We start from the raw sequence: 24,787 nt of genomic DNA, 5'->3' as shown, positions 1-24,787 counted from the left end.
GGGTGAATCTCCTCCACCCCCGGGACCCAGCCATGATTACCAACTCAGTGACCTCAACCCCAGAGATAGAAAAGCCCGCCTGAGAGCACCCAGACTGAGCTTCCTCGTTGGAAGGCCTGTTGGTGGAATTGAGAAGGTCTTCGAAGTATTCTCCCCACCGACTCACAACATCCTGAGTTGAGGTCAGCAGCGCCACGTCCCCACTATACCTAGTGTTGACTGTGCATTGCTCTCCCCTCCTCAGACGCCGGAAAGCAGACCACAATTTTTCCTCAAAGCCGTCCTGAAGTCGTTCTCCATGGCTTCACCAAACTCCTCCGACGCTCGGGTTTTTGCCTCAGCAACCATCGAATCTGTATTCTGCTTGTTCAGCCGGTACCTATCAGCTGCCTCAGGAGTCCCACAGGCCAGAAATGCCCGATAGGACTCCTTCAGCTTCACAGCATCCCTCACTGTTAGTGTCCCCACCCTATTCGTCGATTGCCACTACGACAGCCACCGACCACCTTAGGGGCACAGCACCAGGCGGCCGCCTCAGCAATGGAGACAGGGGACATCGTCCACTTGGACTCTTTGTCCTCTGCCTCCTCCGGGATGTGAGGAAAGTTCTGTTGGAGGTGTGAGTTGAAATTCCTTCTGACAGGGGAATCTGCCAGCCGTTCACAGCAGACCCTCACAATACGTTTGGGCCTGCTACGTCAGACAGGTCTCACTGTCATTGCCGACGAGGGCATTGAAGTCCCCCAGCAGAATGATGGAGTCACCAGAGGGGGCGCTCTCCAGCACTCCCTCTAAGGACTCCAAAAATGGTGGGTACACTGCACTGCTGTTTGGTGCATAAGCACTAACAACCATCAGGAACCGTCCTCCCACCTGCAGGCAGACGGAGGCTACCCTTTCATCCACAGGGGTAAACCCCAACGTACAGGCTCTGAACCGGGGGGCAATAAGCATACCCACACCTGCTTGGCGTCTCTCCCCGTGGGCAATTCCAGAGTGCAACAGAATCCAACCCCTCTCCAGAGGAGTGGTGCCAGAGCCCAAGCGGTGCATAGAGGCAAGTCCGACTACATTAAGTTGGAAATTCTCAACCTCACGCACCAACTCGGGCTACTTCTCTGCCAAAGAGGTGACATTGCATGTCCCTAGAGCTAGTTTCTGTAGCTGGGGATCGGATCGCCTAGGCACCCGCCTTTGGCCACCACCCAGCTCACATTGCATCCGACCCCTATAATCGCACTCAGAGGTGGTGAGCCCATGGGAAGTATACCCACACCTGCTCGGCGTCTCTCCCCGTTGGGCAAATCCAGAGTGGAACAGAGTAATCCCTCTCAAGAGGAGTGGCGCCAGAGGCCAAAAAGTGCGTAGAGGCGAGTTAGACTATATTTAGTTGGAACCTCTCAACCTCAGGCACCAACACAGGCTCCTTCCCTGCCACACCATCACGATAAGGTGACGGCTCGAGGAGGGGACGGATGGGTCCATTCCGGATGATTATTTTTGGTTAAAAACGTACTAAATTTTAGGTTTTTGGTGTTAGTGGCACTTTAAGGATGGAGATGGAAATGTGTTGAATGGTCCCAGAAGTGTGTTAAATAGATGGAAAGAATACTTTGAGAAGTTGATGAATGAAGAAAAAGAAACAAGCAAGAATAGAAGAACCAAGTGTGAAGGACCAGGAAGTGGCAATGATTAGTTAGGAGGAAGTTAAAAAGGCAGTAAAGAGGATGAAAAATGGAAAAGCAGTTAGCTGTGATGACATATCTGGAGAGGTATGGAAGCATATTGGAGAGGTAGCTGTGGAGTTTTTGACCAACCTATTCAAAAGAATACTCGCAGGCGAGAAGATGCCAGATGAATGGGGGGGAAAGTGTGCTAGTTTCCCAATTTTCAAAAACAAGGGCGATTTGCAGAGCTGTGGGAACTATCAAGGAATAAAGTTGAGCCACATAATGAAGTTATGAGAAAGAGTAGTGGAAGAGGGACTCAGGACAGAAGTGTGTGCGAACAACAGTATGGTTTCATGCCTAGAAAGAGTACCACAGATGCATTATTTGCCCTCAGGATGCTAGTGGAAACGTACAGCGGCCAGAAAGAGATACATTGTGTCTTTGTGGATATAGAGAAATACTATGACAGAGCACCAAGACAGGAACTGTGGTACTGCATGTGTAAGTCAGGTGTGGCGAAGAAATATGTTAGAATAGTACAGGTCATGTAAGAGGGCAGCAGAACAGCGGTGATGGGTGCCGCAAGAGGTGGGACCGCATCAGGGATTAATTCTGAACCCCTTCTTGTTTGTTATGGTACTGGCTACGCTGACAGATGAGGTTAGATTGAAATCACTTGGACCATGATGTTTGCGGATGACATTGTAATCGGCAGTGAAGGCAGGGAGCAGGTGGAGGGAAAATTAGAAAGATGGAGGCATGCACTGGAAAGGATAGGAACGAAGATTAGCCTTATTAAACCAGAATATACATTTGTGAGTGAGAGGTGTGGGGGAGAGAGTGCGGCTCCAGGGAGAAGAGATAGCAAAGGTGGACAACTTCAAATTCTTGGAGGTCAACAATCCAGAGCAAAGGTGAGTGTAGTAAGGAAGTGAAGAAACAGGTTCAAGCAAGTTAGAACAGCTGGCGGAAGGTGTCTGGTGTGTTATGCGACAAAAGAATCTCTGCTCGGATGAGGGGCAAAGTTTATAAAATAGTGGTGAGGCCAGCCATGATGTACTGATTAGAGACATCAATACTAAAGAGAGAACAGGAAGCAGAGCTGGAGGTGGCAGAAATAAAGCTGTTGAGGTTCTCCCTAGGAGTGAACAGGTTGGGTAGGATTAGAAATGAGCTCATTAGTGGGACAGACAAAGTTGGATGTTTTGGAGAACAAGTTCAAGACAGCAGACTTCGATGGGTTGGTCATGTCTAGAGGTGCGAGGTGCGAGTGAGTATATTGGTAGAAGGGTGCTGAGGACGGAGCTGCCAGGCAAAAGAGCGAGAGGAAGACCAAAGAGAAGATGGATGGATGTTGTAAGGGAAGACATGAGGGCAGTGAGTGTTACAGAGGAAGATGCGAGATAGGTACACATGGAAAAAGATGATGCGCTGTGGCGACCCCTAACAGGACAAGCTGAAAGGTAAAGAAGAAGAAGATCCTTCTTTTTAAGACCTCTGCAATTCGCCCTGGCATGCTGTCAATTAACTTCAGGGTCAAATTGTGACTGAATAATCAAGGCATAATCAATTCTGGGAGTTTATCAGTTTGTTGGTTTTTGTTTGTCCACTCACCTCTTCATGATTTAGCACAAGTTCTCAATGGGATTAAGAAGTGGGGTGTTTCCTGCCCATGGACCCCAAAATGTTGATGTTTTTCTCTCTAAGCCACATAGCTATCACCTTTTGCCTCATGGTAAGGTGCTCAATCTTGCTGGAAAATGAATTGTTCATCACCCAATGTTCATGGATGGTTGAGAGAAGCTGCTCTCAGATGATGGTTTGGTACCATTCTTTATTCATGGCTGTGTTTTTTGGCAAAATTGTGAGTGAGCCCAGTCCTTTGACTGAGAAGCAACAGTCAGCTTACATAAATGGACCTCTCTGCTTTGAGTTCTTGATATTCCAATAAATAGTTGATTTAGGCGCAATCTTTATTGGAGCAAAATATAAAGCCTATAAAGCCTTTTCTGTGCATCACAATGATGAGTGCACGTTTCCTTGCCGGTTAACCGTGGTTAACAAAGAAAGTATGATGATTTTAAGCACCACCCTCCTTTTAAACTTGTTCTAACTCCGCATCACAAAGTGATCTCAAGCCTGGTCCTCATCAACACACTCACCAGTGTTAACAAGAAAATAAATGACATGATGTCAGGTGGTCCTTCTGTGTTAGGGGTGAATTGCAGTTGAAATGTGTGTGGGGGTGGAGGTGAAGTTAATTTTCATGCCAAATAGCCACTGTGAAATTAATTTCGATTTGGCTATCTTTCATAACATTCTGGAGTACATTAAATTTGCCATTTTAAAAATGAGGCAGTAGATCTTGTGGAAATTAATATTTGTGCCACAGCTACTAAGCTTTACGTGATCAGGATTTTTAGGACCAATCAGCGAGTTTTAACAATGATAACCTCACGCAGATAGTCATAAGATGGAGCAATGACAATTTACAGTGCCTTGTGAAAGAATTCGGCCTTGAACTTTTCAACCTTTCGCCAATTTTCAGGCTTCAAACATAAAGATATCAAATTTAATTTTTTGGTGAAGAATCAACAACAAGTGGGACACAATCGTGAAGTGGAACAAAATATATTGGATATTTTAAACTGGGTCATCCTCTGTATCTCTTTCCGATGTATTTTATTTGTATATCATACAAATGTAGCTAAAATTCCATTTAAAAATTTTTAAAAAATAAAGAAAAGAAATACATTAGCATCAAAGTCAGTCTCAAAATTTTGTTAAAAGTGTCACTTGGATTCGGCAAGTTCCATAACTCCCCGGAATGTGATGTCACATCCAGACAAAATTTAGTCAGAGAGTGAAAAGTAGGGAAAGATGGTGAGGAAGTGTGTTGTACATGAAGAAATAAGTATTTGAACACCTTGCTATATTGCAAGTTCTCCCACTTGAAAATAATGGAGGGGTCTGAAATTTTCATTGTAGGTACATGTCCACTGTGAGAGAGAGATAATCAGAAATCACAATGTATGAATTTTTAATGATTAGTGTGATACAGCTACAAATATTTGAACACCTTGTCTATCAGCGAGAATTCTGACCCTCAAAGACCTGTTAGTCCGCCTTTAAAAGCCCACCTCCACTCAATGTATTATCCTGAATCAGATTCATCTGTGTGAGGTCGTTAGCTGCATAAAGACACATATCCACCCTATACAATCAGTAAGACTCAAACTTGTAACATTGCCAAGACCAAAGAGGTGTCCAAAGACACCAGAGACAAAATTGTACAACTACACAAGGCTGGAAAGAGGTACAGAGAAATTGTCAAGCAGCTTGGTTAAAAAAGGTCCACTGTTGGAGCAATCATTAGAAAATGGAAGAAGCTAAACATGCCGGTCAATCTGAATCGGAGTGGCGCCCCAGGCAAGATATCACCTCGTGGGGGCTCAATGATCCATAGAAAGGGGAGGAATCAGCCCAGGACTATGCGACAGGACTTGGTCAATGACCTGAAAAGAGCTGGGACCACCGTTTCCAAGGTGACAGTTAGTAAAACACTAAGAAGTCATGGTTTGAAATCGTGCATGTCACGGAAGGTTTCCCTGCTTAAACCAGCACGTGTCAAGGCCTGTCTTAAATTTGCCAATGACTATTTGGATGATACAGAGGAGTCATGGGAGTAAGTTTTGTGGTAAGATGAGACCAAAATGGAACTTTTTGGTCATAATTCTACTAACTGTGTTTGGAGGAAGACAAATGATAAATTCCATCCCAAGAACACCATCCCTACTGTGTAGCATGGGTCGTGGCTGGATCTTTCAACATGACAATGACCTGAAGCACACAGCCAGGAAAACCAAGGAGTGGATCAGTAAGAAGCTTATCAAGAATCTGGCGTGGCCGAGCCAGTCTCCAGACTTGAACCCAATGGAAAATCTTTGTAGAGAGCTATCACTCCGTGTATCTCAGCGACAGTCCAGAAACCTGTCTGATCTAAAGATCTCAGTGTGGGAGTGGGCCACAATCCCTCCTGCAGTGTGTGCAAACCTGGTGAACAACTACAGGAAACATTTGACCTCTGTGATTGCAAACAAAGGCTACTGTACCATTTTTTTTTCTTTCAGGTGTTCAAATACTTATTTGCTTATTAGCTTGATCACACAAATACATTGTTTAAAATATATATATATATATATATATATATATATATATATATCATACGTTGTGATTTCTGGATTTTTCTTTTTAGATTATCTCTCTCACAATGGACATGCACCTACGATGAAAATTTCATGATTTCCAAGTGGAAGAACTTGGAATATAGCAGGGTGTTCAAATACTTATTTTATTCACTATATCTACCTCATTTTAAATGTAAGTACAATACTGATAGAGATATATATACGTCAGCTAATATGCGTATCCATGTGATGTTTAGGAGGTGACGAAATTTGGACACTATAAAGTTAGTGTACTGTTGACGCTGAGGTCTTCCTTAAATTCGACTACAGAAGTGTGTGCTCTCAAGTATTAGGTGCATTATTTAAACGCAGAACGATACTGAAGGTTTCGATTTTTGTTTTACGCCTACTCGGTCTCTAGTACAACAACAAATGACTCAGTGTTGTGTGCAAGCACCATCATACGTTTAAACGCGTTTGAATTAGATTAATCCGTCAAGATGTACGTAGATTTCTTGAGGCACCTTCCAGTCTGTGTTTTGGGTGCAAAGTTCCACGGCAGCTTTGTCAGGTCTCACCGAATCCTGTCCTTGTGTTGCATTCATCAACTCAGGTTCAAACATATATGGTTTAATTACACCTGCATAGGATGTTTTTCGAACATGGGAAGAATTAGAAAATTCCTCCTCTTCAGTTCCTCTCTCTTCCACAGAGCATTCCATAATAACTTCAACACTGCTGTCTCTCTCCTCTCGATCCCACTCGCAGTGTGTATGATTGTCTGTATAGGAAGCCATTTTCTTCACTGGGGTTGTCTGGATGTGACGTCACAGGGCTGCAGCTTCAGAGCCTCGATTTCAAACAGCCATCGGAGGCATTTGGAATACAAACAAAAATTTGCACTTTGCTGCTAATTTATTTCTTTGTTGTTGCACTTGGAATTTTCAAAATGTTTTTTTATGAAAAATTAGCTACGTTTGTGTGATACATAAAAAATAAATAAAATATAGGTCCTCTGGATTAGAGTTTCAAACATCTCAAGGAGCACTGTGCAAGCAATCATATTAAATTGGAAAGAGTATCAGACCACTGCAAATCTACCAAGACCCGGGCGTCCCTCTAAACTTTCACCTCGAACAAGGAAAAGACTGATCAGAGATACAGCCAAGAGGCCCATGATCACTCTTGAACTGCAGATCGCTACAGCTGAGGTCGGAGAGTCTGTCCATAGGACAACAATCATTTGTACACTGCACAAATTTGGCCTTGATGAAAGAGTGGGAAGAAGAACGCAATTTCTCATAAATTTCCATAAAAAGTGTCATTTAAAGTTTGCCCGATTTTTCAATTGTAAGATATGTGCCTTGGCTCGTAGAAGGTTCGAAATTGCTGCTCTGATCAGGTCGTATTCAACAGAACAGAACATTTACAAACAACCACTAGCGCAAGCAACAGCTTTCTTGGGTACGTAACCTGCCTACCAACCTGGCGGCTCGACATCATTGCACTAAACCACAGACAACACAAAGTTGCCAAGGAGGATTCAGAGTGACTTCCAAAAAACCACCAGCATTTGGAAGAAACTGCTGTCAGGTCAGCGCATCAGGATAGTACATTGTCACCCCCTCGCAAGAGCCCGAAAAAGAATTGGCTCTGTTGCAAGTTACTCGACTTTATATCTGTTGTCATTAACAATTTTATTAAAACTACATTTCAGGATTTTCCAATTATTTATTCTATTATAGTACATGTTTAGAGTTACTTTATCTAAACCCATTGTTAATAATATATGGTCAGTTTTTCATGGGTCCCTTTTTCCTAATACAGACTGCTGATGATTATTGGTCTCTAATACCAGTTGAGCAACCCTTTTCCAACATTCAACCCATCCATTTTCTGAGCCACTTTTCCTCACAGGGGTCGCAGGAGTGCTGGAGCCTATCTCAGTTATCTGAACCCTGACCTGGTTGCCAGCCAATCACATATAAACCAGCCAGCCAGTCACATATCAACAAACAACCATTTACATTCACAATACCTACTAGCAATGTAGACTCTTCAAATAACCTACCCTGCATGTTTTGGGGATGTGGGAGACAACTACAGCACCCAGAAAAACACCAATGCAGGCACAGGAGAACATGGAAAGTCCACAAAGGCAGGGTTGGGATTTGAACCCTGATACTCAGAAATGTGACCCAGATGTAGTAACCAGTCGGCTAACGTGCGGTGAAATTTGTGTTTTTCCTATATATGTACAACGTAACTATCATTGTGTCTGATGGCCACAGAACTTGCAAACTCCACACAGATGAAATAAGAGCGGCTGCCCAGACTGCTTCTTCATGGGAAGCCGTGTTGGTGGAATTGAGGAGGTCTTCGAAGTATTCTCCCCACAACTCTAACATCCCGAGTCGAGGTCAGCAGCACCCCATCCTCACTTTACAGTGTTGACAGTCCACTGCTTTCAACTCCTGAGACACCAGATGGTCAACCAGAATTTTCTCAAAATCGTCTGCAAGTCTTTCTCCATCGTCTCACTTAACTCCTCCCATACTTGAGTTTTTGATTCAGCGACCACCAAAGCTGCATTCCGTGTGGCCAGCAGTTACCCTCCGCTGGCTCAGGAGTCCCATAAGCCAAAAGTATCCAATAGGCATCCTCCTTCAACTTAATGGCATCCCTCACCGTTGGTGACAACCACTGTGTTCGGGGATTGCCGCCCTGAAACAGGCACCAACCAACTTACAGCCAGAGCTCTGGTCTTCTGCCTCGGCAATAGCGGTATGGTACATGGTCCAATCGGACGCAATATCCACCCCCTCCCCCAGAACATGAGCAAAGTTCTTACAGAGGTGGGAGTGGAAATTCCTTCTGACAGGGGATTCTGCCAGATGTTCCCAGCAGAACACTGCTCGGGTTTTAATTGGGGCGGCTGTTCTTCCCAATCACGTCCTTCCAGGTCTCACTGTCATTGCCCACGTGAGCATTGGAAGTCCCCCAGCAGAACAATGGAGTACCCAGTAGGAGCACTCTCCAGCACTCATTCTAAGGACTCTAAAAAGGGTAGATACTCTGAAATGTTATTTGGTGCATAAGCACAAACAACAGTCAGGATCTGTCCCCCCAGCTGAAGGTAGGTGAGGCTACCCTCGCGTTCACTGGGATGAACCCCAAGGTACAGGCGCATGCCCAAGGGCAGTACGTATACCTAAACCTAGTAGACGCCTCTCACTGTGGGCAACTCCAAAGTGGAACAGAATCCAACCCCTCCCAAGAGGACTGGTACCAGAGCCATGTGTGGAGGTGAGCCTGACTATATCTAGTTGGAACTTTTCAACCTCACACACCAGCTCGGGATCCTTCCCTGCCAGAGAGGTGAAATTTCATGTCCCGATAACCAGCTTCTGTAGCCAGGCGTCCGTTCACCAGGGTCCCTGCCTTCGGCCACCACTAAGCTAACACTGCATCCGACCCCTATGGCCTCTCCCACAGCTAATGAGAAAGTTACCCTTGCGGGCTGTGCTCTCCTGAGGACCATGGGTGCGCACTGGCCTTCGAGCCCCACCTCTTGGCATGGCTCTGGGGGAAGGCGGGGGGGGGGGGGGTCCCAGTGACCTGCGTATGGGCAAGGGAAACCTCAATCGATTAGTTTTACTCCTCATAGGGGTTTATGGAGTCATGCTTTGCCTGTGCCTTCACCTAGGATCTTTTTACCATTGGCAAGCCTACAAAAGGCTTGAAAGCCCAGACAACCTAGCTCCTAGGATCATTGGGACACACAAACCCCTCTACCACGTTAAGGTTGCGGGTCATATAGAATTAAGAGTCTTTAATAGCATGGTTTTTAGTATGATTATCATTTTTCTAAGAGAATCATGTATCGAACCTTTGGTTGGAAATCATTTTGTCTTCCACTCTCTGACTCAAATCCCCAATTAGAAGAGAAGTTTCAATTCTTAATATTAACTCTTCAGCTTGAAACAGAAAAAACTATGTGAGAAGAAAACTGTTCTCTTAGTCAAACCCTAAAATTACTATGACGTTTTAACTGCATCATTTTCCCTTTAAAAAAAAGTAATCAACTTCAATAACACAACTTAAACATTATTTGTGCGAAGACAAGTATGGGCAGTAAGTCATGTACCAGGCATGTGATTAGACTGAATGAAAAAAGGATGATCAAAAGATGATCACCAATTTTAACGTTCAAGTTTTATGAATTGTACTATGAATGAATAATATCTAGTAAATCTATGAATTAATGCTTTTCTGTTTTCAAAATGTACACAATATGATCATTCATTATTTAGGTGCATACCTTTACCCTAAAAAATTACAAATTCAACTAACTACTAGAAGTGAAACTAAATTTAATTCAGATTTGCGTCACGGCATGAAAGTGTGCTTTCAAAGTGTGTATATTGTATCCACTCAAAAATGTTTTGATTTCATTATCAGTAAATAATGGACATTTTTACAAGTAATTGCTTCTGAACTCTCATCTTGTGTCTGAGCAAACACACTAAGCCCATGTGCGTCCCCTTTGACCAATGTGAGCAACATCAGATGTATGCACTGTGGTCAGATTAGTGTCATCCATTGAAGCTACAGGTCTCATTGAAGATTCAGATTACAGCTTTTACATTCCCATCAGAATATTTTTAAGAACAATTTCGTGTTTTTCCAAACCTACAATGTCAATGTCAACAAACAGAGCAGAGTTGTTGTTTTTTTACTCGAAAAAAAAGAGAAAATCTCATCCAGTTTCACCACTATTTCTTCTATTATTCACATAGGCCGACATTCATTAAAGCAACAGCATTTCATTTTTTTTTTTTACTTTTACCATTATTATCGAGAGTGAACATGAGGAGCATGTATAACTCTCTTTGCTCTACGTAGCCGAGACTGTGTTGCTAACTAAAGCACTTGGTGGTGGATGGTGTTTGCAATTATAAGTGTACCCCTTTAAAAGCCAGAGGGGGGCGGAGTCAGGTAAACAAGGAAGTAGAAGTAGTCTGAGCAGCAGACCTTGTGTTTGTTAAAAAAAAAAAAAAAAAAAAAAGAGGTCAGGTTGTGGTTCACTGCGCAGGATCAGTTTTCATGCGCGCTGAGAATGTGTGACAATTGCGCAGTTGCATTGGTCTGGAATTGTTTTTTTTTGTTTTGTTTTTTTTTAATCCATGCATTTTAAAAAGATGGAATCCCGCCTATAAATGGAAAAATCACGTCTGATGTACTTAAGTCATCAATTATTTTTTTCTGAACATACATATCATCAAGGATTTTAAAGGCCTTTGAAGCGCTCATTCCATGCTTTTTTAAGAGAATTTCTTTTAGATGACAACCACTCATCAAGTTACTACATGAACACTATGCCACAAACGGTTTAAATGTCCATGTAAATTCCTTTATTTGTATTTTTCATTTGAAACATTACTCAATACTGTTCTAAGTCACCAGAATAGAGAAGTATTGCTTTCCTGTGTCTGGTTCTATGGTCATCAAATTCATCCTATTTGCCATTAGTGGCACTTTCTACGGTTGCATTATGAAAAATAGCACAAAACGGGTAAAACCATACTAAGTAAATCTTGGTCAGATCATATGAGAGCACAAAGGACTAACTATACTACATAGTTCTTCAGATGCTCATGGTTCTAATGTCTCCCAAGATATTGGGTCTTGTGTCACATTGTACATGTCACTGTCCAAACTCTCAATTTGTGGTGGTGAATCAATGTATTCATGCAGTCTCCAAACTGTATCTTTTCTCTATCCATTCAAACTGTAAACACCCCTATCAACAGCTACACTAAGTCTATCTCTGCTTGACACAGACTTCAGATTGTGAAGAACGCTATTGTTTGCCAAGGTCAAATTAAGTTGAAACTTATAGTTGCACAGATGGAGCTCAGAAACGAGCGACCATGGTTACATGCTCATAATCCCATATCAATGCTTGTCACATATTTAATTAGACACGTGACACTTGACTGTAATTGGTACTGAGCGGATCTGCCAGAAGTGGTGCTTTAAACTACGTTAATGACAATAAAAAAATTACGAAAGTGCTCTTCAACTAAATATGTCTGATTTGTGATTACAGATATGTTTCAGGCTCCATTACATTTAACCTAGAATAAGTTTCTTGCCCTACTTATAAAAGAGTTGAAACACCCAGCAAGGCCTGACAATCTAATTATGCTTCTTTAAAACTTCCCATCATCTGCGTTTGTTTCAGCAAGAGCATTAGAATTTACAGATGTATTAATGCATTTGGACAGAAAAAAATTAAGGACTTTGTAAAATTTTGACCACTATGGCAATGTTGAATGCAAAATTTGTTCTGGTCATTTGTTATGATTTGTAGAAATATTCTCAATAAATATGGGAAACTAAAAAGGGCAATTAATTATACTTGTCGGAATATATATGTCTAAACTATGTTCTCATCCACCATTGATTGTTTTCTCCCGCCAAGTTATTCCGGCAGTTCAAACATAAATGAGCTCTTAAATGTAATGTGACACTCACGACACGGGCTGCTCGCTCCTGAGATTCACACTTTCTGCAGAACCATGGACCAGTGGGCACCTGTACAATGCCATAGCAAGCTGTTGAGAGATGAGAAACCACTATCAACGACGAGTCACACAAAAAGTTAACTTTTACGCACAATCTTTCCCAAACAGCCTTTCCCATGCTAAGCTGTCACAGACAATATCCAAATCAGCAAGACATCATGCGTTTGGCTTTGTTGTTCACTTTCTGTACAACAACAAAAGTTATTTTATTGTTAGTTTAACTAGACACATGTACTGTTGTCATTTTTGTCACGAGTATGCAAAGTATAAATGGTGTGCTGTTGATTAAACAACTTCTCCAGCAGAAGTAACCGATATTAAATAATATATATAGTGTCTAATGATTTATGTTTATATTATAAATTTATAATACTGTAGATATGGCGGCACGGTGAATCAGCTGGAAAGCGTTGGCCTCACAGTTCTGAGGTCCCGGGAAAAAAAATGGATGGCTGTGGTGCATTCTGACGATATCTGTGAACAAAATTCAGACAAAAGTTGAAAGTAAAATTTCTAAGTCCTGACCCCAAAAAAATTAATTGGGCAGAAATTCCCCAAGAACCAAATCCAGATTTTTTTGCCCCCCATTCCTCTATCACTGGATAGCACAAAATCACATTTGTCATTAAAACATGCTTAGGTTAGGGTTTTATCTTTTCTCAAGACAAATGAAATAGGTGACCTATTCAGTAAAAAGACATAAAATTGTCCTTTTCCCCACATTATACATATTATAGTATATAGAATATACACGAAAATATATCCTAGAATTTCTACACCGTACAGCAAAACATGTTAAAGAAGTTGATCTATAGTAATTACTATTAACGTCGCGTTGTACATATACACTGACCAGAATGCTCACTATCTGAGATATAGATCTAGTAATACTAATAGTATAATGAGTTCCCTTTAATATATATATATATATATATATATATATATATATATATATATATATATATATACACACACACACACACACACACACACACACATTTGAAAAATGTACAGGTGTGGTCAGTCATGCTCGCAGATGAAAATGCGGGTGTGATTAAGGATGACCTTAAAATAACTTACTGGATGAATATAACATAACTAACTTAAAAATAAAATAAACAAATACATAACTAAAATAGAAAAATAAAATTTCAAACTCAGAAATTATAATTTTTCCAATTTCAACGAATATTAGTAAAACATGATATAAAACGGTATTTAAAATTTTTCAGCAATAAAAATTCTTGATCTGGCAAACTTTATCTGAAGAAAAGTTAAATGCACTGGCCTGTCAAGGAATAAACATGAACGATCTATACCCGCAATGTTTTGAAAATGCGGAAAGTTTAGTTCAACATAATTGGGGTTAGTGGCAACAAGCTAGCGATACATTGTAACATTCCTGTCGCCAATCGTGATGTGCTGTTGTGGGAGTTTTGCACGCATCACCGCGATTGCCGTAAATAGGAGGCCGGCTTGCTAGAACGCGCCTTTATGTTCATGCGCTCGACGTATTGGCCACACCTGAATCAAGCAACGAGGTCGATGATAGTCTAACGTCTTTTTTTATTTAATTTTTTTACGCCGTCACACTGCCTTGCGATCAACGCAATAAGGACCCCTGTTGTAACTGAATTTCCTTTGACATGGCTCATGATGTTGATGACTTTCAATGTAAATGCACTCACATTCTGAGAAGCAGCTCTGAACATGCGTTTTCGGCCTAACTTCCATACATACTCAGTACGGTTAACTTGCATTTCCTGTTTCCGGGTGAATACCGGTTGTTTTGGAGCATGCTTGGTTGAGTTAAAGGGGAAATCCAGTGCTTTCCATGAACATTGTATCAATAGGTCATGTAATATGTACCCTATTTTAACAATGTGACGTTAAATCCTCTCTCATGTAATAGTGTTTTGAGAAGATTTTTATCGACAATGACGAATTTTCAAGGGCGCTGCCATTTTCGGGAGTCACATGATCTACGTGGGTGAATGTGACGTGTACCGTACCTTCCCAAACGCTGGATTACATGGGACACCATTATGCCCAGCGCTGATTTCTCGGATTTATCCACATCCATGCTTTCAGAAGAGATAGATCATCTACTGCTAAGTTTGACAATAGATACCGCTGTAAATTAAGCTATATTATAACATCATGATAAAATAAAATGATTTGATTTTATGAATATTTCGTTTTGAAATTGAATGTCTATTGACCTCTTTAAAAGTCAAGTGTCATCCCTATAAACATTCTAAAATAGATATTGAAATGAAAAATACAAATTATTCACTTCAATGTCTATACGAAAAAAATTAATGTGACCGGAGAGCGCGTCATCCATGCGCAAAGTTGCAAAAGTGTCATTCTACGACATCCAAGTGGTCGCCATAGTGGCTGCATCCCCTGTCCGTGACGTCATCCGGATATTCCCCAATGAAAACAGGCGGTGGACGCTACTATACTCTGTTTGACTCCTTTTTGTGCATCCATTTGAGAAACTTGTTGGCATTACTTTACTCGGTGGTGTGTCGAATTTCATGCAATTTTTGGGGCCTGTTTAGTGCCTGTTTAAAATGTTATGTACAGTACTGCATGTTTTGAAAACTGTGTTGTGACCAAAAATAAAGTTGAGCTTCTTAATTGACAATTTTTTATACACAAATCACACCCATTCTTTTTCCCCCATCATCCAAACACCCATCCATGTACGCTGATATTAAGTTAGTTATGCTACTATTATGTTAATTCAAGGACAGCACTTGTCAAAAGTAAAAAGTAAATTCATACAAAGAATACATGTAAACGCATGCATGCCTTACTTTTATCTGAAAATGCATGTTTCCACTGCTTGTTTCAGACAAACGGCATAGTCACGGTACAACAGTTTGCAGCTATAACTCCAATTACTGCCAACATTGCCTCTATTTTATGCAAAGCTATGGTGTGCCAATTACATTAGATCTGTGTTTCTCAGCCAGGAGTCAATGGACCCCTAGTGGTTCTCTGTGTAATTGCTAAATTGGGGCGGGTATTTTTTAAAAAGAACCGATGACATTTTTCAAATACGATTTTACTCAAATGTAACTGAGCTCTTTACCTACCTAAACTACAGAGGTTACAGGACTTTTCCACTAAAATTTCATCTAAATTTGATTCCATAATAAAGTGTCTCGCCCCCATTTGCAAAGGGGAAGTCAGGGGCACAATCATAAATTAGCAGGGGGTCCCGGGCACAAATGAAAAAGTCATTGGTTTAGACGACAAACATCATGCAAAGTCTTGTGTTACCAAAAGAAAAATAAGTTAAGATCCCTGCTAGGTGTTTGATATTACATTATATACTGATTTTTAACGTGTTTATCTCTCTATTTATTTAAATTAATTGATTGCTGTAATATGATAGTTGCAATTAATATATTTTAAATGACAAGCTCTGCAATAGGCTGGCAATGAGTTCAGGGTGTACTCCGGCTCCTCCCTGATGATAGCTGGGATGGGCTCCAGCACTCCCGCTCCTGAGAATAAACGGCTCAGAAGATGGATGGATACTTTAGAAGCTAGTCAGTAGGCTTTACACAAGTATGATTTTTGGGACCGATCACAGAGTTTAAAAAAACGATAATTATCACCGATCTGATCACAAGATAGAGCAATGTGTCGATTCAAATGGCCTGTTCATTTATTGCATATATACTTGCGTACTTAAATGCTCAAAAAAAAGTATATTTACAATAAATAAATGTATCTTTATTCATCTAATTATGCCAGTGAGGCATAGTGATGGACAGAACAAATGGATGTTCTCCTATTAGATTGAAGGAATTACGTACAGTAATTAATGTACCAATTTTTGTGACATTTTTATTTGTTAATGTTTGTTGTTTTGTTTTTCCAATTGTAAAATGTGTGCCTTGGCTCCAACCATCCCACTATCCATTTCATTTGCCGCTTACCCTCACAAAGGTCGCGGGAGTGCTGGAGCCTATCCCAACTGTCAACGGACAGGGTACACGCTGAACTGGTTGCCAGCCAATTGCAGGCCACATGGAGACAGACAAGTCACACTCACAATCACACCTACGGACAATTTAGACTGTCCAATTAATGCATGTTTTGGGGATTTGGGAGAAAACTGGAGTGCCTGGAGAAAACCCATGCAGGCACGGGGAGAACATACAAACTCCACACAGGGAGGTCTGGGAAGGAACCCCGGTCCTCAGAACTGTGAGGGCAGTGCTTTACAGCTATTCTACCGTGTCGCCTGCCTTGGCTACATAAAGGTTGGAAATCACACCTCGAGTAAGGTCATGTATTCTAATTAGTCAGATCAAACCAACATTACAACATGACAGAAATAATGGGTACTCACTTACTATAATTAAATTGATTTACTGTGATTAAATTACATCACTGACACCAAAACCTTTCAACAAGATTGGACAGAGCGGCAGCATGTCTACAACCATTAGTGCTAGCACTAGCTTGACAGGGTACATAATTGTTGCCTGCTTGCGAGCCATATGGAATTAAAAGTATGTGAATATACCTCAAGCCATCTTTGAATTAAAGTCATTCCCTGAGCACCAGGGTCCACCAACACATTTTCTTATAATACAGTCGATGCAATGCACTCTTGTCATCGCCACGCCGACTTGTATCCAGTCATATTTGAGTTGACAAGGTAAAGCCCAGTGATCGTACCAAACGGGATGCATTGCCAACAAAATACAAGATTTTATTACAGTAGTCTAACCGAGTGCAATCATGAGAGAGCAGATTTGTCGTCTGATCCGGGAATTATGCTTTGTCCATCTCAGATGTGTTGTGTGTCCCAGACTGTTGACATTTTTTAAATAACTTTGTTGGGCATCAAATACTGAGAGTACTATGTCAAAAGACGTGCGACAAGGCTAAAAATAAATGAGCATTTGGAATCAAATGTACTGTCCACAATGGCAATGCGCAGTAAAAAGTGATTTGCTGAGCCAATGAATGACCTCATTCACCGAATCAGCTAATACCAATCAGGCCAATAAGATTGGTATATAGTCTAATTATCGGGAAGTGTTGGTTCAACTTCTACTCTACCCAGCACCTCAAAACACACAGCTCGCCGCCAGATAACCACCACCACAAATAGATTACAGTCCTGTGGGAAACACTTTATTTTATTATTTATAAAAAAAAAAACTTGAAAGGTGACTTCAAAAAGTATATGTAATGTTTCAATGTTTTGGACATTGAACTTTAAGGTACAACCTGAGTTTCCTGCCTCAGCCTGGTTCCTACATCAGATTGCACATTTACGACAGTCGAATTTTACTTCTAATTCTTCACTAAATAAAAACACCATTTAAGCAGCATATTTTTCGTGTTTTTGAGACTTTAGGGTGAAAGCAGCTTCTGACTACAAGAGTGAAATGCATGGGTACCAACTACAGGGACATATCAGTATTATGAGGGTAGCAGGTCACTGCAAGATGTTGGTGTGGGGGGGGGGATTTAAGTCGTTAATTTTGGGAAGAATGGACTTAATTTAAAATTCTGGATTGTGAATGATGAACTGAACTAGTTTATTCTAAAATTTCTTAACTGAACTGTGCTTGCATAGAAAATGAACTTTCCAATTACTGATGGCAGCAATGGCAGCGTTGCCTTGGTAAACGATGTTTGATTAATTATTATATTTTATACGTTAAATTACACAAACCCCTAGTTTTTGACAGTTCTGTCGAATTATTCAATGTCTACACAGCGGAAAAAAAGCCTGTTTGGAGTTTTGTTTTTTTTTGTCAGTGGAAGTAAGCTTGCCACATGGTGACCAGCAGCGTTTGTAAACATAGCTATCATCGAACCAACAAGTGACCACTAGCTGGTTTATTCATCATATAATCACAGATTTATGTCATCGACCTTTTTATTAAGCATAACCATTACTGTTACACGAGTTTAGCATTATGACATTTGGACAGTTTTATGCTTGTTTGGATCAAAAACCTTGGCACAAACATTTAGCGCCAGAGAACTTTACAAATATATTTTAAAAACAGCGGCTTAATTGACAAATATGACCACGTTAAAGCATTTGTGTTGTCGTGCCCTCGAGCTTGGCCTTGGGAGCTGGACGCTACATAACCTTGCACCAGGCTAACTAGCTATGAAGCTAATAGCTAGCGTAGCGGCAAGCTACGAACTTACCTTGATGCACGGCAACGTTGCAGCCGTGTCCGTCGCAGTATACCAGCGGGTTCTCAGCCCAGCCTCTCTCGTCTGAGCAAACACAACAGCCTCCAATCATCTCCTTCATGTTACTCGTCGACAACTCTGTATCCACCAACAGACAACGCTCTTCGGAGACCATCTACACCAAATTCAACATGCGGAGCAATACAACAGGATGACGAATCAAATCCTTCGGTTAACGTGTCCAGCAAGCCTCCGCTACGCCGCATTGGGTCTCACTCGGTCGAAAATCCATATTGTAAACGTGTTGACGTGCTTTCTTGAAGCTGTATTTTTAACCAAAACACTGCACGACGCAATATTGAGGAAAGGGGGGGGGGTATCCTCCAATATGAAGCGGAAGTGCGTCATGACGTAAATCACGTTAGCATACGTGCAAATTGCCCAGAAGTATGAGTAGGTGGATGCATGAAACCAACGTGATTTGCTAAATCTAAAACAACCCAGAAGTATTTTGTTGTGTGAACGTTTTTGCATTTTAGTGACGTAATAACATTATTGTGATAATTACTCTGTGTTGACGTTTTGTACTGTGACCTTGTGTTCCTTAGGGTTAGGTATTGATAAAACAATGATATATGGGGCAAGAAAAGGGAAAGAATGCGTGCAAAGTTAACACTTTAACCCAAATATGCTAAGGTGAACTTTAAACTCAAGATAGAATTTGCATAACAGATATTACATAATAAGGTGGTCGCAAAGTGGATTTTGCATCTGCCTCTGTGGAGTTTGCATGTTCTCCCTGTTGGTTTTCTCCAAGCACTTCGGTTTCCTCTTACATCCCAAAAATATGCATTAATTGGAGACTCTAAATTCCCCCTAGTTGTGAGTGTGAGTGCGACTGTTGTATGTATCCATGTGCCCTGTGATTGGCTGGCAACCAGTCCAGGGTGTACCCTGCCTCCTGCCCTATGATAGCTGGGATTGGCTTCAGCACATGCGCGGCCCTCGTGAGGATAAGCAGATCAGAATTTTTTTTTCCTCCCAGATCCCAAAAACATGCATTCATTTGAGACTCTAAATTTCCCATAGTGAGTGAGAGCGGCTGTTGTCTGTTGATTGGCTGGCAACCAGTTCAGGGTGTACTTCGTCTCCTGTGACCCTCGTGAGGAAAAGCAGTTCAGAAAATGGATGAATGGATAATTGAATACAAGGTTTTTTTGTTACTGTATGATACAGATACAACATTATAAGGACCGAATGGACAGCTATGCTTCCAAATAATGTTTATAGTAAATAGTTTATGTTTTTAATATTGTATCACATTTTATATTGTACTTTAATTGTATGGTGGACTAAGAATATGAGAATCCGTTTTGGAGGTAATTAAAATTATTTGCTTTATTTATATATGCATTACTTTAACTTTGATACCCCAACAATTGTTTGACAGACTATTTAACTTTAAAGGAAGACTTTGTCGAAAGTAATGGGAATGGGAGCACACATAAAAAGTTAGTAGATGAGTGTTCAGTGTTTCTAAATTAATAAAAAATAAAACATCTCTAAATTGGATAAATATTATCAAAATTCCTCTCTCGCTCAGACATTCCAATGAGCCCAGCTAGAAAACTGACAACCAATAAGCGTTAGCCACGCCTGCAGTGCTTCCTGTTCTGACCCCCCATTCATCATGGATAGCTTTCAACGAACAGAGAATGTCCACTATCTGGCGTTTTGGGGCCGATTTTTGTGAAAAGTTATTCCAAACAAAGAAAACAAAAATAGCATAATGTACAATGTTCAAGCCTATGCGTTTGAACCAGAATACACAGGCGGAACTTGACGTGTTGGAGAGGGGGCGTGGCATTCATGACAAACAATAATGTCCGTTATATGGACCACAGAGATTTGTTTGATGCTTTTCTGAGGAGTTGGTTTAGATGTAGAGAATATACAGCAGGGGTGGGCAGACTTTTTTACCCCAAGATACACTTTTCAAGCAGCTAGCCTCTCACAATCGACCGGGGGGCGACTGCCGTAAATATGAGGCCAGCTTGCTAGAACATGACTTTATGTGCGTGCGCTCGGCTGGTCAATCGCGATCGACGCATTGAGTACCCCTGGTATACAGTGTATATCCCATCTTGTGTGGTGAATGGCATTCAACAAACGTTCCCTGAAGAAGATCATGTTTACGAAGGATAACACGAAGCCATATGTTTCGGGCTCGGTGCAGGTGGGCGTGTGTGTTGACGTGTGGGTGAGACCGGGAAGTGTTGTGTGTTAAGGGCCAATAAAGCGAGTATAACAGCAACTCGATGCTCTGTGTTATTACTACTCCCGCCATTGAGCAAACAAAACAAAAATAACAATGTACAATGTTCAAGCCTGTGCGTTTGAGCCAGAATACTCGGGCGGAATTTGACGTGTTGGAGAGGGGGCGTGATGCTGACGGAGGAGGATTCACATAACATGGATCTCGGAGATGTTCCAGACAGGCTCATTTCGAAAGACTGGTGTTCATCTTCTCTTTTTGACCTAATCCCAACTGTGGCAGAATGCCAGTGCTGTCGTGAGTTTAAAAAGGTCGAACAAAAAAAGGAACATATCGAAATGAACTTGGATCACGATCAACATGTCTGCATAACATATATATACTAGATAATACATACGAAGTTATTTGTTTGGATGAAGACATGTTACATATCAATTTACTTATGATCCATAACAGTTTGATGAAAGGACCACTTGTACATCCAGTGGAAAATTGGTGAGTACACATCTTTAATGGTCTTGAAATGTTATGTGAATCCTATGTGACCTATATATTTGCTGTGGGCCATGTCCAAAGTTTATAAAAAATGTGAGCTTATTTTCTGAGTATGGTATAGGCCTATCTCATGTTTTTTTATATCTGGAATATAAAATGCAAAAGAAAAAAAATTGGGACTTCCCTAAAGTATATATATATATCCATCCATCCATTTTCTTAGCCACTTAGCCACATGAGGGTCACGGGAGTGTTGGAGCCTATCAGAGCTCTCAACTGGCAAGAGGCAGGGTACACCCACGCAGGCACGGGGAGAGCATACAAACTCCACACAGGGAGCACACACGGGTCCTCATAACTGTGATGCCAATGCTTTTCAGTTGTGCCACCGTGCTGCCTCATAAAGTATGTTTTTACTTGTACAGTGCCGGCACGAGAGGCTATAGCTAAGCGGCTAATAACCAGTAATGATTAGATGCGTGCAAATTTCCCCAGCTGATGAACGGGCCTCTACTGTGACTGCCACGGCTTTATACTGTCAGGTTGACCCCACGGGAGGTTAAAGAAGGACAAATTGGGTGTGTTTTGTCAGTTTTGTTGCAGTTTGGTGCACAACACGTCGGCATCTTGGCCTAGCTAGAATGGATGGTCTGTAATGCTCAGCACCGGCGACGTCAGGGTTGGGGTCAAGGATATTTCTTCCGGGTCTGGCTCTGAAAGCAGGCACATATCCAGATTTTGCTTGAATTTCAAAAATGTTCTTCATTTTAATTTTTTTTTCAATTAATGTCCAAAATATATGTAATAATATAACTTCAGATTGGAGGGTTTATTGTACATATGAATTAATGGGAGAGTCTTCGTTTAAGAATTACTTTTCTAATTAGATTCACCCTTATTAAGACCTACATGAAATAATATACATTTAATTTACCGTCCTTAGATTTGCATTTAGAGGATATTTTGCTCAGCGATTTTTTTCTTCTACATTTCATTTGCCTTTCATTTCAGCTTTTATTTCGATAAAATGTTGTGTGCCGTTTTTTTTCCATTATGAGCATGATTGCAAAAGGAATGAAAAATCTACAAGCAAAAAAGCAGAATTTATACAGCCTAATAATTATTTTTTGGTTCTTATTAAACCTTAAGTGATCATAGAAAATGCCAGACATGTAAGTATCCAGCTTTTGTTTTGACAGCATCACCATGCTATTGTCAAGCATGCAACAGACCACATACACATACTGTATGGTATTCCAAGTACTCAGCTGCTGCTTGCGTCACCGATTCCTCTGAGTGAGCTCCAGCTCTCGGTTTCCAGAGAAACGTAATGACTTGCCAATAATGCACAAGAGCACATGAGCGTCCTCCGTGTAATACGGTGAGCGAGAGGTCCATGGGAGTGCCTGGCCATTGTTTGCTTTAATTTCAAATTGCTCAAATGCTCCAGTCGACACTGGGCACTCCACTAAAAGGGCTGTGGGGGGATGGGGAGCTCATGGAAAGGGGGAGAATAAGGGAAAAAGTGAATTGTGTGTGGCAGGGGGAAACCTATTAGGTGGAGAGAACAAAGAAAGGCTTTGGAGGGGGCAGTGAACACTGAAAATTGCAGATTATTATTATTATTATTTATTTAATTAATTAATTATTTGCAATTTGCACTTTATTAGGTATAGGTCTGCTCAAATCACCTGTAATGTTCCTCAGGTTGCAGAGGTAATATTTCTTTCCAAAACTGCATGCTCACACGCTGATGTCTTTCTTAATTGAACATATTCACAGATGATAACCAAGCCATCCTTTGAGATGCTACACGTTAAGACTTGTGGTTCACATGCAGGACTGAAGGACAGGAAACAAACAAACAATAAAAACCTTTACTGTAAAAGCCCTGATTTCTCTTGGAAATGTTCAAGTGATGTGAATTTTCCAAAAATGCAGAAAGTGCAGCGAAAACATTTCCCTAACATAAATTTTCTAAATGTAAAAAACTATCTACTTACAATAATGTAATTACAAAAACACCAATATCTGAATTTATAGTGTATTACTTCATTACCTTTAAACTCTAAGACTTTTTAATGATTTGAAATTAATGAGCCACTGGATAGCAGCACCCCCCACCTTAATATTGCCATGTGTATTTGTGTGTGTGTTTTTGTACACATGTGGTTTTCAGAGAGAAGTCAGCTGAAGAAGAAGGAATGTTTTCACAGTTTGACCTCATAAGCCTCAACAAATGAGTAGTGACAGCCGAGAGTATAGGACATGTATTTTGTCACACTTCACAAACAGACGCATTGTGGTTGTTTTAAAAATCACCATTTTAATCAGAAAGAATTCCTGTCACCGTGACTGTTGTACAATGTTATACAAGGCCAAGGGTTTTTGGTTTGCTAAAATGATCAGTGACCCAAATCAGACAATGTAAAGTTAAGACCCATAAATTGTAAATTGCTTTGTTCTTGGTTTTGTATTTTGTGCTTTCTCTATAGTTGTGATTTTATCTATCCTAAATATGTGTTTGATTAAATGAAAAGCACCATGATAACAATGCAGACTCAATCGGTTTTTACTACCCTTGTGTATCTCAACTGAAATAGATGTGTGTTGTTTTATTTAGCGTTTGTTTGGTGTATCCAATAGGCAGAATAATTTGTTATAAAGTGTTTAAGAGGTAATGACGCAATTCTTTTTGGCTATGACTTTCAAAATGACATTAAATGTTTACAAAGTATCAAAATACGTACATAAATGTATATTTTTGTTTAGAATGGGAATCTACGGATTCTTTCTTTGTGGTTCCTTCATAATTGGGTCCATCTGTATGCACCTCTGGTCTTTTTCTATGCATGGTCCAACACGACGGGGTGAAAGGTGAAAGCGAGCCCTGCCCCCACCACTGTCCGCACACACTTCAGGCTCGGATTGCATGTAAAATCACATTCTCTCTGGGTGGTGGGGGGTGGAGTGGAATTCATTGTTTTGGCTGGGGGCAGTGGCTTTGTGTCATAAAACGTCTATGCTCTTACAAGTGCCTTCACCTCCTTGACCAGTAGTCTCAATTTTAGTCTGTACAAAGCAAATGTGCTGGCTATCACATACGTTTCGATTTATGGGTGATATGTACATAGTAGATGCAAGCCCAATGAAGATGGTTCTTAATATTTGTTTTAATGACATAATAATAACAATTTAACTTCTTTTGTGTTATATATTTTCCCAAATTATAGTTAAATTACTCTTGTACTCACAATATCTCAAAAACATAATTGTTAGTAACCAAAACTGATTCCAACCACATTTGAATTGAGAAGCTTTCTGAAATGCATTTAAAGAGCACATGTTCTTATGACCTCAATTCGTCTCAAAGTGAAA

The 24,787-nt window shown here is 40.8% G+C and overlaps 1 protein-coding gene across 1 annotated transcript in view; it reads right to left on the bottom strand.

The window, feature by feature from the left end:
* Positions 1–19,036, bottom strand: part of mllt10 (MLLT10 histone lysine methyltransferase DOT1L cofactor) — a 98,413-nt gene extending 79,377 nt beyond the window's left edge. Inside the window, 2 exon segments of the mRNA XM_061805041.1 lie at positions 12,398–12,477; positions 18,652–19,036. Of these exon segments, the coding sequence (XP_061661025.1) occupies positions 12,398–12,477; positions 18,652–18,814 (243 nt within the window). The 5' untranslated portion in view covers positions 18,815–19,036.
* Between the last annotated feature and the right edge of the window lie 5,751 nt (positions 19,037–24,787).

The sequence above is a fragment of the Syngnathoides biaculeatus genome, chromosome 19 (genome assembly GCF_019802595.1).
Source record: "Syngnathoides biaculeatus isolate LvHL_M chromosome 19, ASM1980259v1, whole genome shotgun sequence".
NCBI classification, from domain to species: Eukaryota; Metazoa; Chordata; class Actinopteri; order Syngnathiformes; family Syngnathidae; genus Syngnathoides; species Syngnathoides biaculeatus.
This window is presented reverse-complemented; position numbering and strand designations above follow the sequence as displayed.